The sequence below is a fragment of the Chiloscyllium plagiosum genome, unplaced genomic scaffold (genome assembly GCF_037043375.1).
Source record: "Chiloscyllium plagiosum isolate Xiang-an unplaced genomic scaffold, Cpla_swu_hap1 HiC_scaffold_18, whole genome shotgun sequence".
NCBI lineage: Eukaryota > Metazoa > Chordata > Chondrichthyes > Orectolobiformes > Hemiscylliidae > Chiloscyllium > Chiloscyllium plagiosum.
Genome location: NW_028270156.1, coordinates 34,672,663 through 34,689,736, shown reverse-complemented (window position 1 = coordinate 34,689,736; position 17,074 = coordinate 34,672,663). Strand labels below are relative to the sequence as shown.

Here is a 17,074-nt window from a genome sequence, read left to right as displayed (position 1 = left end):
AGATGATCAAAACTAGACTGGGTAAGAAGTTCATAGAAAATTTTTTGGAAAGTTTATTAGGTCAACACTTTTTGAAGCAGAGAGTAGTCTATACAAAGCCTGGGATTGCATGACAAGATAGAATTAATTAATAAAGGTACTCCTCAGCAAAAGTGATCATTACATAATTGAACTTTGCATTCAGTTTGAGAAAGAGAGAAGAGTGGCTCCAAGACTAGCACTATAAACTTAAATAAGAGCATTTATGAAGGCATGAATCAGAGCTATATAAAAATGAGCAAGCAAATTAGGTGAAATGTTAGGTTAATTGAGATATAATGGCAGACTTTTGATGAGATATTCAGAATACACAGAAAATATCTATTTCAATGATAAATAAAAATTCAAAGGAAGAATCTGCTATCCTTGTTAGTTAAAATAAAAGTTAAGGATGGAATTACACTTAAAGAAAAAGCATATGATTAAAAGCTGACTAACAGACCAGGAGCTTGGACAGAATATTTTTAAAAAGCAAAACATGGCTAAAAAATTAATAATGAGGCAAACGTCATAGTGTGAATGAAAGCTAGTTTGAAACATAAAAATTGATTGTAATAGTTTCTATAGATATTGTTCCTAAAAGAAAAAAAATTTGACAAAGTGGGTGTTGTCCTCTCAAATATGAATCTGGAGAATTAATGATGGAAAATAAAGAGATGACTTGAATGAAATAGGTATTTTACATAGGGGTCACTACAGAGGATACAAGATCCCAGAAGGTACTGTAAAACAAAAAGTGGAACAAAAAAAACTCAAGAAATTTAGATCTTAAGATGAACTTCAGATGTCAAACTAGTTTGTTCTTAATTTAAAGGCTAGCTGCTTGCTATTTGTGCACACATTTACTATACTTTGTTCACTCTCCTGAAGCTCTTCCCTGTCAATACAGTCTGGGTAAAAGAGACAGCAAGTGATCCTGATAAAGGACAAGTTTACTATAGTTTGGATCCAAACACAGTAAGTGTCAATTCCCAGCTCATGGACCACATGCATTAGATTATATATAACATTGCAACATCACTGAACTCAATTAATCTGTCTGTATTGTGCCTTCTTTAGAATGGAGCAAAATACTTCAAATTACAGAGTGATACAACACCCGAGATTATTCTCCAAAAGCCATTAGATTATGAGAAGACCAAGAGCTTACAATTGATTTTACACGCAATGGTGAGATTTCAATGTACATTTCACAATTATGCTTTGGAAGGATTGTGAGATTCCAAGGAATCTGTGTGTTTGGAATTTAATTATTATGTAGTGTTTGCTTTGGTTCAGTTGCTAGCACACTTACCTCAGAGTCAGTAATTTGTAGGTGCAAGTTCCACCTCAGCAATTTGATCACATGATCTGAAATGATATTTCCTGTGCAATACCGAAGGGAGTGCAACAATTTCAGAGGGTCAGTATGAAGGTACTGCTGCATTGTCGAAGGGACACCAATGAGGGAGAACTATACTTCTGAAGTGCAGTACTGAGAGAGTGCTACCTATTCAAAGGGTCAGTGCTGAGGGAGTGCCAAACTGTAAGATGGAGAGTACTGAGGCTGCACTGCATTGTCAGAGTCAGTCGTGAGGGAGTAGTGCATGGTGGAAGGACAGTACTGAACTCTTTTGTAATCGTAGAGCTGCATTATCAGAGGGTCAGTACCGTGGGAACAACACTTTTAGAGACAGTACTCAGGGAGCACTGCACTATCACAGGAGCAATGCTGAGGAAACACTGCACTGGTTGTAGGGGACCACCAAGTGAGTATTACTTTTTTGGAGAGTCAGTACTCAGAAATTGCTGCAGTGTCAGAGGATCAGTACTGGGGGACTGCTACACTTATTGGAGGGGCAATACTGAGGGGGAGCACTCCTCTTTTAAGGGTCAGTGCTGAAGGAGTGCCAAACTGTAAGATGGAGAGTACTGAGGCTGCACTGCATTGTCAGAGTCAGTCGTGAGGGAGTAGTGCATGGTGGAAGGACAGTACTGAACAAATACTGCCATGTCAGAGGGTCAGTACCAAGGAACTGCTGAACCCTCAGAGGGACAGTACTGCATCAATTGAGGAGCAGTGCTGAGGGGGGACTCAGTGAATCAAAAACGAGACAGTGTTGAGCCAGGGCAGCACTGCCAAAGAGAAGTACTGAGGGTTTGCTGCATTGCTGGCCAGGCAGTACTGCTGTATGCAAATTAGCATCCATGTTTCTTATATCACAATGATGCTTATGATTCAGAAATATTTCCTGCATCAAAAGGTGACAATTGTGAAAATGTTCTTTAATTCTCTGTCTAAGCCCTGAACTTACATATTTCCTTCATGCTCCATTTTGTCCATGGGAACCACCTTCTGAACTCTTGACCCTATTCCCATTGATCTGCTGATCACCCAACTTCCTCTCATGGCCCCTATGTTGGATTATTTTGTAAGCAGTTCCCTTCAGGTATTGTCCCTCTCCCTTTTAAATCTGCTATCACCAAATCTCATGTCAAAGAAACTGTCCTTGTTCTCACCATCCGTGCAAATAACCATTTTGTCTTGAACCTGCCTTTCCTCTCAACAGACCTTGACAATGGTTTGTTTCATTTTTACCTCTTCAAATCCAAATCTATTTTTCCAGGAGATTCACATTCAAATTGCGACTTTTCCCTGGGGTGGGGGAATTCAGAACTAGAGGGCATAGGTTTAGGGTGAGAGGGGAAAGATATAAAAGGGACCTAAGGGGCAACTTTTTCACGAAGAGGGTGGTGCTTGTATGGAATGAGCTGCCAGAGGAAGTGGTGGAGATTGGTACAATTACAGCATTTAAAAGGCATCTGGATGGGTATATGAATAGGAAGAGTTTGGAGGGATATGGGCCAAGTCCTGGCAAATGAAACTAAATTAGTTTAGGATATCTGGTAGGCACGGACACAGTGGCTCAGTGGTTAGCACTGTCGCCTCGCAGCACCAGGGACCCGGGCTCGATTCCTGCCTCGGCCAACTGTCTGTGTGGAGTTTGCACATTCTCCCTGCGTCTGTGTGGGTTTCCTTTAGGTGCTCCAGTTTCCTCCCACAATCCAAAGATGAGCAGGTTAGGTGGATTGGCCATGCTAAATTGCCTGTGTTTGGTGCATTAGTCAGTGTAGGTGTAGAGAAATAGGGGAATGGGTCTGGGTGGGTTACTCTTCGGAGGGTTGGTGTGGACTTGTTGGGCCGAAGGGTCTGTTTCTGTGCTGTACATCTCTATGACAATCCAGCTTCAGCCCCAGCCACTACAACAAAACACCTCTTACCAAAGTTACAAGGACGTTCCATGTTACTGTAAGGAAGGCAAGCTTTCTCTCCTTCTCTTCCTGGACCTGTCTATAACCTTTGGCATGTTTACTCACATCCTCCTCCTCTTACACCTGTCCACCATCCAGCTGAATGTGACTGTTCTACCTCCTTTCATGTAGATATATCTACAGTAACAATGGAATTGCTTGCAATGGCTTGAGATGAACCAATGTGTCACAACCTTGTTGCCATATTTGCCATAAAAGGTTTCAACTTCATATTCACAAAGACTGTCTATTTCTAGCTTCATAACATTGCTTGACATCATCAGTGTATTAGCCCATCTGTTTTTAAAACCCTCATTCCTTCCACTATTATCTCTAGGCTCACCTGTTCCTATGTACTGCTGGCTGTTTTCCCAATTCTATCTGTGTAAACTTGAAGTAATTTAAAAGTCTGCTCTCTGAATTATATTGAGTCCTGCTATCCTATCACTCTGGTGCTTGCTGACTTGCAAAAAATCCTGATTTTAAAATTCTTATCCTAGCTCTCAACTTTCTCCTTCCTCCATAACTCTGTAATCCTCGCCAGCTCCCTAACGCTGTACTTATTGAATTCTGACCTTTGACCATTCCAGATTGGAAACACTGGACCACTGGTGGTCATGCCTTCAGCTGTCTGCGTCCTGAACTCTGGTATACCCTCCAGAAACCATTCTGTCTCTCTACCTCTCCTGTCTCTTTTAGAGTGATAGAGTCATAGAGATGTACAGCATGGAAACAGACCCTTCGGTCCAACCTGTCCATGCCGACTAGATATCCCAACCCAATCTAGTCCCACCTGCCAGCACACCCGGCCCATATCCCTCCAAACCCTTCCTATTCATATACCCATCCAAATGCCTTTTAAATGTTGCAATTGTACTAGCCTCCACCACTTCCTCTGGCAGCTCATTCCATACACATACCACCCTCTGCATGAAAGAGTTGCCCCTGAGGTCTCTTTTATATCTTTCCCCTCTCACCCTAAACCTATGCTCTCTCGTTTTGGACTCCCCGACCCCAGGGAAAAGACTTTGCCTACTTACCCTATCCATGCCCCTCATAATTTTGTAAACCTCTATAAGGTCACCCCTCAGCCTCTGACGCTCCAGGGAAAACAGCCTCAGTCTCTCCTTATAGTGCAAATCCTCCAATCCTGGCAACATCCTTGTAAATCTTTTCTGAACCTATTCAAGTTTCACAACACCTTTCTAAAGGAAGGAGACCAGAACTGCATTCAATATTCCAACAGTGGCCTAACCAATGTCCTGTACAGCCGCAACATGACCTCCCAACTCCTGTACTCAATATTCTGACCAATAAAGGAAAACATACCAAACGCCTTCTTCACTATCCTATCTACCTGCACTCCAAGGTCTCTTTATTTAGTAACACTCCCTAGGACCTTACCATTAAGTGTATAAGTCTTGCTACGATATGCTTTCCCAAAATGCAGCACCTCACATTTATCTGAATTAAACTCCATCTGCCACTTCTCAGCCCATTGGCCCATCTGGTCTAGATCCTGTTGTAATCTGAGGTAACCCTCTTCGCTGTCCACTACACCTCCAATTTTGGTGTCATCTGCAAACTTGCTAACAGTACCTCTTATGCTCGCATTTATGTAAATGACAAAAAGTAGAGGACCCAGCACCAATCCTTGTGGCACTCCATACAATTTAAAACCTGTGTGACTCCAAATTATAGTTTTATTTAAATACTACTCTTGTAAAGTGCCACAGGATGTTTCATTACATTAACAACGGCTGACATTGATATAATGCTTGTATTTTTCTAAAATACTTCGTCTGCAAAAGCTGTTCTGAATTGCAGGTCTTTTTATCTTCTCACGTTTTCAGGAAACTCCAGCTGGTCCTCCGAACGATACACTGACCATTAATATTAATGTCCTGGATGAAGATAACAAGCCGCCAGAGTTTGAACCCTGTTTTGAAGTTCTCGCTTCCACTGCCATCATCTGCCTTAATGCAGTTTACATGGGAAATATCACACAAGGCGAGACTGAGGTATCAGTTAATCAGGACTTCCTAAACTTCATTTTCCAGCTCACATTTCTCATCACTTGAAGCTCTTTCTCTTGTTTATTGCAGACTGGTCCATTGCAGCTGGAACCTCAGCAGATTCAAGCTGTTGATGGTGATAAAGAAATCAAAGCCGTGATTCAATACAGAATGGTAAATGGCATAAAAGGTACCGTAGTCAATTGTTTTATAGATTTAATACGTTACCTGCAATAATTGGTTTAATTGTAAAGGGGGAGCAGAAGCACAGAGTTTTGAGAGTGTATGTACATACATTTTTGAAGGTAACAGGTAAAGAAATCTGTTTAAAAAGCATATAATTTGGAGATGCCAGTGTTGGACTGGGGTGTATAAAGTTAAAAATCACACAACACCAGGTTATACTCCAAAAGGTTTAATTGGAAGCAGTGGCTTTCAGAGCACTGCTCCTTCATCAGTCAACCACCTGATGAATGAGCAGCGCTCCGAAAGCTAGTGCTTCCAATTAAACCTGTTGGACTATAACCTGGTGTTGTGTGAATTTTAACTTTTAAAAGCATATGGAATACTTGGCCTTATTAGTACAAAAACAGTGTAAAAAAGCACAAAGTTACAAACACTGGTGGAGTCACAGCCCGCAACCTCTGTAGGATTTAATAGCGTCCATTTATTAGCATTTTTCATGAGAGCCATAATATAAGAGCAGAGACTGTCTGCTGAGGCTGTATAGGTTTCTGGTCAAACCCTGGAATATTCGAATATTGTGAGCAGTGTTTGGCCCATATCGAAGGAAGGATGTACTGATTTTGGAGGGTCCCAGAGGAGGTTTACAAGATTGATCCTGGGGATGAAAGCAGTTGAGGACTTTTGGTCTGTACTCAATGATGTTTAGAAGAATGATCTGATTGAAACTTATAGAAATCTGAGAGACCTGGATAGATTGGATGAGGAGAAGATGCTTCCACAGGTAGGGGAGACTAGAACCCAAGGGCACAGCCTTAGAGAGAAGGGATGACCCTTTAGAACTGAAATGAGGAGGAATTTCTTCAGCCAGAGGGTGGTGAGCACATTGCTGCAGAGAGCTGTGGAGGCCATGCCAATGAGTGTATTTCATGATTAGTAAAGGGATCAAAGGTTCCAGGGAGAAGGCAGGACAATGGCATTGAGAAACATGTTAGCCAAGAACAATGGTGGAACAGACTTAATGGACTGAATAGTCTAACTCTGCTCCTGTAACCTATGGTCTTATTTTCCCCTTGGGCAGGTTTGAAGACGAGCGAAGCATTGAATCTGGCAGAAGGGCTGTGTGGGGGGAGGGGGGGAGTGTGTTGACCCTGTGACCTTTCCACCTCCACTTTGATTATAATTTGGGAGGAATGGTCTTCCTGCCCCGTTGCTAATTGAGACCCTTGACTGGTCCTCTTAAGGACCTCACGCTATCATTGCTGGCATTCAATTGGTGGCAGGCGGGAGTTTCCCAAACAGGGAAGGCAAAAAGCAAACTCTGACAGGTTTTGGACTTGAATATCAGTCATTGGTCTCTTATGCTCTATGCTCTCTAAACCTGAGTCTGTCCAAAACTTTGCTGCACATTTACTAACTCTCTCTTCTGTTTGAGTCTGAAAGGGTTAATACTGAATCGTAGATTCTAAATGGGGCCGAACCAGCGATTTGCACAGACTTTAAGTTATCTGTCTGCTATTGTATTCTAAAGGTTTATCGATCCACTGGAGCTGATCTGATTTGTACTCTCCCAGCTTCCTGCACAGTGATTGTTGTTGGATAATTTGTTCCATGTTGCTCTCTGTAAATCAGGAAACAATTACTCTTGCTGCTGTTGGCGGTACTGTGGCTCAGTGGTTAGCACTGCTGCCGCACAGCATCAGGGTTCGATTCCCACCTCAGGTGACTGTCTGTGTGGAGTTTGTACATTCTCCCTGTGTCTGTGCGGGTTTGCTCTGGTTTCCACCCACAATTCAAAGATGAGCAAGTCAGGTGAACTGGCCATTCTAAATTGCCCATAATGTTAGGTGCATTAGTCAAGGGTAAAAATAGGGTAGGGGAATGTGTCTGGGTGGGTTACTCTTCGGAGGGTCGGTGTGGACTTGTTGGGCCGAAGGGCCTTTTTCCATACTGTAGGGAATCTAATCTAGACTCTATCTATCGAGAGGTCTGAGCCCTTTCATTTAACAATGTCTAATGTTGTTGTTGACCTGTTAACGAATAAATCGTCTTTTGAGTTTTATTTTCATTCACTGATTTTCATTTTATAGATTATGAGAATACTTTTAAAATTGATCAAAACACTGGGGAGATAACCATGATTAAGCCTGTAACCAGCCGAAATCCAGTTGTCCTGACAGTCATGGTATGTACACCAGCCCTTATGTCTTCATGATAAAAGAACATATTTTCCTGATTACTAGATCGGCAATAACATAATGTGAAAGTTAGTCCATTTGATTCATTATCATTCAAATAAATCACTGTCAGATTTAAAGAAGAGAGAAACTCTATACCAGGACTTCTCAAATTGGGGCTTGGGACACCTGACGGAGTGACTACCTATAATTGTGGGGTCCTGAGCTCCGAAGCAGTGCCAACAATTGTGGAGGAGCAACTGAGAAAAAATTGTGTTCCCTGCTCCAAAAAAATCCAACTCTCATAGTCACCCACTTCCCCACCCAGTCTCTCACAGATTGCCAACCTTCACCTCCACATCCTGCTCTCAGTTTATACTGGGAATCACAACAATTTTTTAGACTTGAAATGGGGTCAAAGTGTGAAAATGTTTAGGATGTGCTGCTGTGCACTTTCTTTCTAAAATTCCTTTGAAGAACATTTTCAAATCCTTGACTAACTTTTCTTTGCACCAAGGATTGTATTCAAAGCCATTTATTAGATGCGGAAAGTCTAGCATTTTACTATAGGAGCATTCTGTTAAAATTCCATGTGATCAAGAGTCAATCCCATTCCAATCATACTGTGTGTCCCAGGATTTCCTATCTGATGGGAGAATTTGGACGATGGTAAATTTTGGAAAGCTGTATTCCCAAAGCAAAGCTTAGGATGCTGAGACTAGGGATTGTGAAATTGGGTGTGCTGGTTAATGTTTTCGGATACATGTTCCCAAATTCTGTTAGTGACCAAAAATTGGCATGTCAACCTCTACACCTGGTTTTCAATGTGTATTTTTTGTGCATTTGATAGACTGGAGCAAATCTGCCCCAATATCTGTCTAAAACAACAGACATGGACAGCTGTGCTAGATCAGTAAACACGTCCCGGTCCATCCACAACAGAGTTGTAAAAACTGAAAGAACTGCGCATGCAGTAAATCAGAAACAGGGTTGGGATGCCTTGTTTACTATGATTTACAATAGCAGCCTACCCCATTGATGCACTTATCCTCCTGGTTAAAATGAAGAAAATAGGCACACAGCTGTTAGCAGGCAAATATTCCAGAAAACGTTTCCTCAACCCCTTTAGGTGACCAACTCATCCAGGAGATCACAAGGAGCAAGAAGGCTCACCCTGGCCCCACAAAACTGCTCCACCCTTCGAGATCCCATTGATTCTCAGAGACTCCAGTAACAGGGGGACCCCACCATAATAAATCCCTCTGACTTTCAGAGGCCCTCTAAATTTGGGGGTTCCATTGATTTGTAGAGGCCCTAAGAGACCTCATTTAACCAAAGAGACCTATCTGACTCTTTACAGACTCACTGATCCTGAAAATGTACATTGGCTCTGAGAGACCCCACTGATCCTGAGAAACACTACTGACCCCTAGAGACCCCCATTAACTGCAAGATCCTGGGTAACCCCATTGGTGCTGAGAGAACCCACTAACCTCTGGAGACTCCATTGACCCAATGCATTGGGTGTGACTGCCTAAGATATAATCATCTGTTTTTATTTCTCAGGCTTATCAGGAGAATGACCACTACAAATACTCCATGACCACTGTTACTCTGAATGTTTTGAAAGAAAACAAATGCCCACCACAGTTTACAAAGGCGGTCTATAATGGAAATATACAAGAAAACTTAGAACCTGGAAGTATTGTCTTTGAACAAAGTTCATCCACAAAACCTCTTACAGTTAGGGCTGAGGATTGTGACTTTCCTGACGTAAGTGAAAAAAAGAAGCAGTGGGTTTGTTTGGGAACACACACAGACTTAACTGTATGATTAATCTGTACAGCATAGCACAGTCTGTGCAATGCTGCCCATTCCTGAGACAGCCCCACTCTCTGTTCAACAACAGCCCACTGCATTCATCAATGCCCTTCTCTGTCCATTCAAACTCATCTCTATTCATCCATACCCCCCTCATTAGTAACCCCTTATATTTATCAATACCTGTGTCCATTCATCAGTACCCCCTCTGCTTTACTTTATCATTCTTTGATTATCAATATTCCAATCTCTGTTCATTTATACACAGTGCTGTTCATTGAAACCCTTCTTAATTCATCAATATTCCTTACTATTAACACACCTCAGTTCACCAATATTAATCTGATTCATTAACACCCCTCTCTATGCCTTTCTCTATTCAAGAATTACTCCTCTCTTGATTCAATGCTCATTACTATTCATCCCTAATACCTTCTTTATTCTTCAATATCCCTGACTGTTTACCAATACACAATTTACTGTTCTGCATCCATTGATACCTCTTTCTGACCATCAATAATCTCTCTCCATTCATAAACACTTCTCTCTCCTCCATCAATACCTCCTCACCAAGTATCGATATCATTTCCATTCATCACTCTTCATCAGATTGCCACTCTGTACAACAGGATATCACTGTTATCTTCTTCTCCTCCTGATCGTAATCCTGATGCTGTTCTCAATTATCATCCTGATCAATTTGACCTGATTTCAGTGGAATGGAATATTAGATCAAGAATGGTTTATGTCTGTCTATGTATTTCGATTTGTGCAATTTTGGAATTTGATATTGCCTGTTACTTACCTTGTTTAATTATCCTTTCTATTTTGTAGAAAACAAACCCTTCAATAAAATATAAAATTACACCAAGTGATGATTTCACCATAAACAGAGATGGATTTATCTTTACCAAGACTAAACTGGTATCCAGACTGTATGATCTATTGGTAAGACTTCTTGCTGTTCAATTATAGATTTCTTACAGTATACAATAACTGTCCGTTAACCTAATCAACACAGTAGTGTAATGCCATGTAGATCTCTTTAGGTCATTGAAGGTGCCTGATTTTTCCATTCTCAATTTATGGGATGTGGACTCTGCTGGAAAGCCCAATCCTAATTACCTTGAGAAAGTAGTGGTGAGCCACCTTCTTGAACCACGGCAGTCCAGGTTCACTCACAATGCAGCTAAGAATTGAATTTCAGGATTTTAATCTAGCAACAGAGAAGGAGCAGCAATATTCAACACTAGATAGTGTATGGCTTGGACGGGAACTTCCAGGTTATAGTGCTTCCATGCATCTGCATTCCTTGCTTTTCTGTGTGGTAGAGGTCTCAGATTTGGAAGGTGTTTTAGAAGAAGCATTGGTGAATTCCTGAGATGCATCTTGTAAATTATACACACTGCTGCCCATGAGTGTCAGTGGCGAATGTTCAGAGTGTTAGATGGTGTGTCAATCAAGTGGACTGCTTTGTCATGAATGGAATTGAGTATCTTTACTGTTCTTGAAAATGCGCACATCCAGATAAGTGGAGAATATTCCATCAAACTCCTGCTCAGTGGCAAGTAGGCACTGAATTGGACTTAATTTGTTAGAAGGTTGAATTACCCTCTGCAGAATTGCTAACTTCTGACCTGCTGTCATTGCCACCTATCAACGTAAACTTCGATGTTGATCAGACTTGCTGCATATGGAAATGGAGAACTGAAAAAAAGATATGAATGTGTAATGTTCAGCACCAATCATAAATGAACATACCCAGTTCTTGTCTTATCACTGAATGAACGCTGTTGATGAAGCAGATTGCTGGACCTCGGAACTACCCTGAGCAACTCCTCTAATGAGGTTCTATCAATAACTTGAACCTCCAACAACCACAAACTTCTTCCTTTGTAGTAGGTTTGACTCAAACTAGTGCAGAATATTTCACCCAATTCCCTTGATGTCACCTTTGCAGCTTTGATGTGAAGAGCAGTCAAACTCAGCCCACCTCTGTAGTCTAGCATTATTGTTCATGTTTGAAGCAAAGCTGAAATGGAGTTGCCACTCAAAACTGTCCCAATACTTGGTCCCTCAGATATTGTAGGCAAACCTTGGTTAAAAATTAACTTTGATTTCATTCATTCAGTAAATAAAACTGTTTCACTCTGAGCCTATTAAACTGGTTGTAATAAGTAGAAAAGTTGAGGGAAGTCATACTCACAGTAAGTGGGGTGGACTGGAAAAGGCAAGAAATCTGATAGGACAATGGGAGCAGGACATTGTGTGATGGCAGTAGAACAGATGGTGGCATCTTGAGCAGATGCTGTAAAACTGGCAACACAAGCTCTTGGTTGTATGGCACACTGTTAGCTCTGCATTTCAATTCAGTGTATGGAATAGTGGGGATTTGAATGTTTCCAAAGACTCTATCTAAATAATGCAATGTTTCATTACATTATTTAGATAGAGGTACCAGGAATCTAGTAAACCTTGGGTAAAGGAGATTCTGCCAATACAAAACAAAGTACGTTAGCATTTGCTTGCTGATAGGAGTGCATATTCCAGCGTGAGAACATAAAACATAATCTCTGTCTGAAATCTTCCCTGTCTTCCTTCTGGTTGCACTCCCTACTCCACTCTCTCTCTCCTTGCTTCTTCCCTTTGTCCACCTCACCAAAATTATACACAAATATTATTAAATCACTGATTAGGTCTCAGCTGGAGTTATGCCCTGTTGTGGACATCATACAGCAAAGATCTCAGGGAAGGCACTGAGGAGATGTGAGATTTCAGGGATGTGGATAGACTGGAGACGCTGTATTTGTTCATCGTGGAGAAGAATTTTAATAGAGGTGTTAACAAGTCTGCTCAATTCCCATGGAAAATCTATTAACTCTGATCAACCACTTTAATTAACTGAAACAACAGGGGTGTAGTGACAATGTTACTGTGTTAGTAAACAAGAGACCCATGCTAATGCTCTGGCAACATGAGTTCAAATCCCACCAGAGCAGTTGGTGGAATTTGAATTCATTTAATTAGTCTGTAATATAAAGATAGTCTAAGTAATGGTGACCATGGCTACTATCATTGATTATTTTGAAAACCTATCTGCTTCACTGATGTCCTTGAGAGAGGGAATCTGCCATCTTTACAAGATCTGGCCTTCAGCAATGTGGTTGATTCTTAACTGACCTTTGAAATGTCTGAACACAATTTGGGATAGGGAGGAAAGTCTGGCTTTGCTGGTGACACTGACTTCCTTTTGAAGAAGTAAAAATAAACATTAATCTTACACAAAAGCAAAATGAAAATTGATATCTTTCTGTCCTCATAACTTAATCCTTTTAACTTGTGCATCGCTCTAATGAATTTCTCTATGGTTACTATATCCTTCATGACATAACATCCAATTTAAGCACACTGACAAAGATCGGAAAGCAGAGATTCTTTATTCTATTGGCATCAAGATTTTACAAACATGAAGGGAGATTAAACAAGGAAAACAGAGTATTTACGTACAGATCATGTTTGGGGGATAAAATTCTTTGTCTGTCCCTCCCTATGCCATGATGTGGAGATGCTGGTGTTGGACTGGGGTGAACAAAGTAAGAAGTCACATGACACCAGGTTATAGTCCAACAGGTTTATTTCAAATCACAGACTTTCACAGCGCTGCTCCTTCATCAAGTGAAGTCACCTGACAAAGGAGCAGCGCTCCAAAAGTTTGTGATTTTAAATAAACCTGAAGGACTATAATCTGGCATTGTGTGACTTCTCACTTTCTCCCTATGTCCATTGGGCCTCCTCCGCTTGACTGCTTGAGCTCCCCTTCATGGTGTCCTCCCTCACTGTCACCACTGTATACCCTGTTATACTGAGGCACGATGCCTGGAGCTGTACACAGCCACTCAAGATAGAGTTAAACCAGAACTATGCACAAATGTGCAATCTATACTTTATCCCCTTTGAGATGATAATTAACAATCAGAAATCAAAACAGAAATTGCTGGAAAGCTCAGCAGGTCTGGTAGCATCTGTGAAGAGAAATCAGGGTTAATATTTCAATTCCAGTGGCCCTTCCTCAGAACTGATGGTAGCTAGGAAATGTTGTTTTATATGCAAAAGATAGGGTGGAGGGAGGGGGTAGGGAGTAAATGATAGGTGGGGATAGAGTCCAAAGAGAGAGAAGAACAGTTGGACAGACAAAGGAGTGGATAATGATCTGGCTAGGAGGGTGAATAGCTGTTAAATACAAAACAGTAGGTAGTATGTAATTGCAGACTATGTGATAACAAAGTCTGGTATGTGGGTTTGGGGGCTAGGATACTGGAGAGTTCAGGCCCTAAAATAGTTGAACTCAATATTGAGTCCAGAAGGCTTGGAAATGAGGTGTTTATCTTCCAGGTTGCACTGATTTGTCGGAGCACTGCAGCAAGCTGGAGTCAGAGATGCTGGCTAGGGAACAGGGTGGTGTATTAAAGTGGCAGGCAGTTGGAATTCAGGGTCTGTTTTCCAGGCAGAACACAGATTGTTCACCAAAGCATTCACGCTTTGTTTCCCCAATGTAGAGGAGACCACATTCTAAGCAGGGAATGCAATAGACTAGATTGTGTGAAGTGCAGGTAAAGTGCTGCTTCACCTGGAAGGTATATTTGGGCCCTTGGATACCAAGGGGGGAGGAGGTAAATGGGCAGATGTTACACCTTCAGCAGTTGCAGGGGAAGGTGCTGTGGGGTTGTGGGAGCGGGTGTTGGGAGTGAAGGAAGAATGGATCAGGATGTCCCGGAGGGAACGGTCCCTGCGAAAGGTGGACAGGGGAGGAGAAGGATAATTGTGTCTAGTGGTGGCATCTCGCTGGAGGTGACAGAAATGGCAGCTGATGATCTTCTGGATATGGATGCTAATGGGATGGTCGATAAGGACAAAGTGAACCCTGTCGCTGTTGCAGGAGAGAAGAGAGGGGTAAGGACAGAATTGTGGGAGAGGGGTCAGACTCGGTTGAGGGCCCTGGCAACAATAGTGCTGGGAATCCTTGGTTGAGGGAGAAGGTGGACATATCAGAGGCTTTCGTGTTGAAGTTGGCCTTATTGGAACATATGTGATGGAGATGGAGGAACTGGGAGAATGGAATGGAGTCTTCACAGGAAGCAGGGTACGAGGATATGTAGTCTGGGTAGCTGTGGGAATCAATGGGTTTGAAGTGGATATTAGTGGCCACTCTATTGTCAGAAATGTAAACAGAGATGTCTAGGAAGGGAAGGGAGGAGTCAGAGTTATACCAGTTGGAAGTGTGGGCAAGGTGAAAATTGGAAGCGAAATCAATGAACTTTTCCAATTCTGAACGAGAGAGAGAAGCACACCGATGATATCATCAATATATTGGAGACAGACTTGTGGGTGGGGGCTGGAATAGGTCTGGAATGAGACATGTCCTATTAACAATCGATTTGTCTGTTCATTTATTTTTTGGATTGACCACCAGTTTTCATTAATTACGGTGGATGGATCCTTCAATCTCTCTCCTTTTCTGCAGTTTCTAGCTTTAGATTAGATTACTTACTTACAGTGTGGAAACAGGCCCTTCAGCCCAACAAGTCTATTTTTCTCTGATCCAAGCAGCCCTTAGTCAAGCTGACAATTTCTCTTTGCAAATTCTGTTCCTTGCTGCACTATTTAATGCACCGCCTGACTTAGAGTTATGATCGTGTATCACAGAGCTCAAACATTATGGGCATTATCACTTTACTAATTGCAGCTTATCACAATGAAAGTGTTACTCATTTCAGCTGATTTGTAGAATGATGATCTGTTACTTTGTGATGCCTGGTATTAATGTGTGATCTCTACCTGTTGTACTTGGACAGATAACAGCAACTGATGACGAACATGGACAAACTGTTACAACGACAGTTAAAGTGCAAGTCACCAGCAATGACGGTAAAAATGTTTTGCTTTATTCAAGCATTTGGCAGTTTAGAATGAAGTGGATCGATCTGATAGGCTGTGAAATGTGCAACTTGATGAGATTGCTGTAATTCCTCATTGTTTTGTCAGATCAGTTACAGTTATGATTAAACATTTACAATCTTTAAAACTTCTCTAGGGACATGTCAAGATGTAAGTAAGAAGAGTGATGTTCTGAGTTTGTATTCCTGGGAAAAGTCCTAACCTTCTGGGAATGATTGAAAGTTGTTATAGATTAATCAACTTAACATTGGTGATTGGAAAAATAATGGAATCCTTTCTGTAATCCCACTCTCTCATTTGAGAGAGAGAGAGATGACTGGTGGAGGTTTAACCTGAGGATCAGCATGTCTCAGGTGAGGGCTAAGGTTGAGAAACTGGGATCTTCATGTTGATCTCAGTTAGTGTAGGAACTGAACCCATGCTATTGGTATCACTCTGTATCTGAGGCCAGCTATCTGACCAACTGAACCAAACAACAATGGATTTGGATGGGGAATGATGGGAGAGGCTTCAGAGAATCATAAAGCCCAGTGTGGATGTTTGGGCACATGGTCTGCTTCAGTTCCATACATTCTCTGGAATACCATATAATGTCCATATGTTTTGCCTGTCATTGTTCACACAGTCAAAGTAAAATGGATGGGTAGAAAGTCATGGGTTAACTCCCACTGGGAATTCCAACACTGCTGCTCAAAGGTAGCAGTGTATACCATCTACAAGATGCACTGCAGTGACACAGCAATATCCGTTTGATAGTACTTTCCAAAACCCTGCCCTTTGCCACTTCGAAGGACAAGGGCAGCAGGCAGATGGGGCACTACCATCACCTGAATGTTCCTATCCAGCTCAGCACACAAACCTGTCTTCCAAACACATTTAGAGTGGCCACAGCAAAACCAGGTGTGAAAAGAACTTGCTCGGACAATGTAAACTATCTCGTAACTGCTACAGAATCTAATGTTAGTTAAAAGATAAAAGTATTGTGGATGTTGGAGGTTTGAAACAAAAACAGTCAGTGTTGGACACAATTTGCAAGTCTGACAGAATCTGTGGAGGAAGAAATAGATCCAACGTTTCAAGTTCAAAATGACTTACTTCTTCTAATCCCACCTCTGTTGTGTATTCATTATACCCTCTGACCTTCTGTCCAGTACAGATTGATTTATGCGTGGTAAAGGATTCATTTTATCCTCTTACACTCTCACATCAATGAATTTTGGGTACAGCGCGACATTGAACTCTTCTTCCATCACCATTGCCTCCATGCCCACCAAATTGGACAGGGGTCCTCTGTCCACTTTCTAGACCTTTCACCTTTCTACAGGGTAGATCCAATGTGTTTTCCTTTGTCCTCAACTAAGGAATCCCCTCCCATTGTGGTTAAAAGGACCCTCACCTATGTTTGCCCATTTCCTGCACTTCTGTTCTTGCTCCTTTGCCTCTCTCCCAGAACAAAGACAAGATTCCTCTTTTCCTTGCTTTCCACTCCATCAGGCTCTGCATTCAAAAGATTGTCCATTTGCACCACATCCAGCAGGCTACTGCCACCAAACGCACTTCCCCTCCACTGTCAGAATTCCACAGGGACCTTTG

The 17,074-nt window shown here is 41.7% G+C and overlaps 1 protein-coding gene across 8 annotated transcripts in view; it reads left to right on the top strand.

Moving 5' to 3' along the window:
* The window catches only part of LOC122558087 (cadherin-related family member 5), a 67,091-nt gene that overhangs the window by 10,628 nt on the left and 39,389 nt on the right, over positions 1-17,074 (top strand). For all 8 annotated transcript variants that reach the window (XM_087996454.1, XM_087996451.1, XM_043706407.2 and 5 more), the window contains 8 exons: positions 910-996; positions 1,099-1,209; positions 5,184-5,351; positions 5,436-5,535; positions 7,619-7,713; positions 9,272-9,478; positions 10,361-10,474; positions 15,379-15,451. In XM_087996454.1, the coding sequence (XP_087852580.1) occupies positions 910-996; positions 1,099-1,209; positions 5,184-5,351; positions 5,436-5,535; positions 7,619-7,713; positions 9,272-9,478; positions 10,361-10,474; positions 15,379-15,451 (955 nt within the window). The remainder of the gene's footprint in view (positions 1-909; positions 997-1,098; positions 1,210-5,183; positions 5,352-5,435; positions 5,536-7,618; positions 7,714-9,271; positions 9,479-10,360; positions 10,475-15,378; positions 15,452-17,074) is intronic.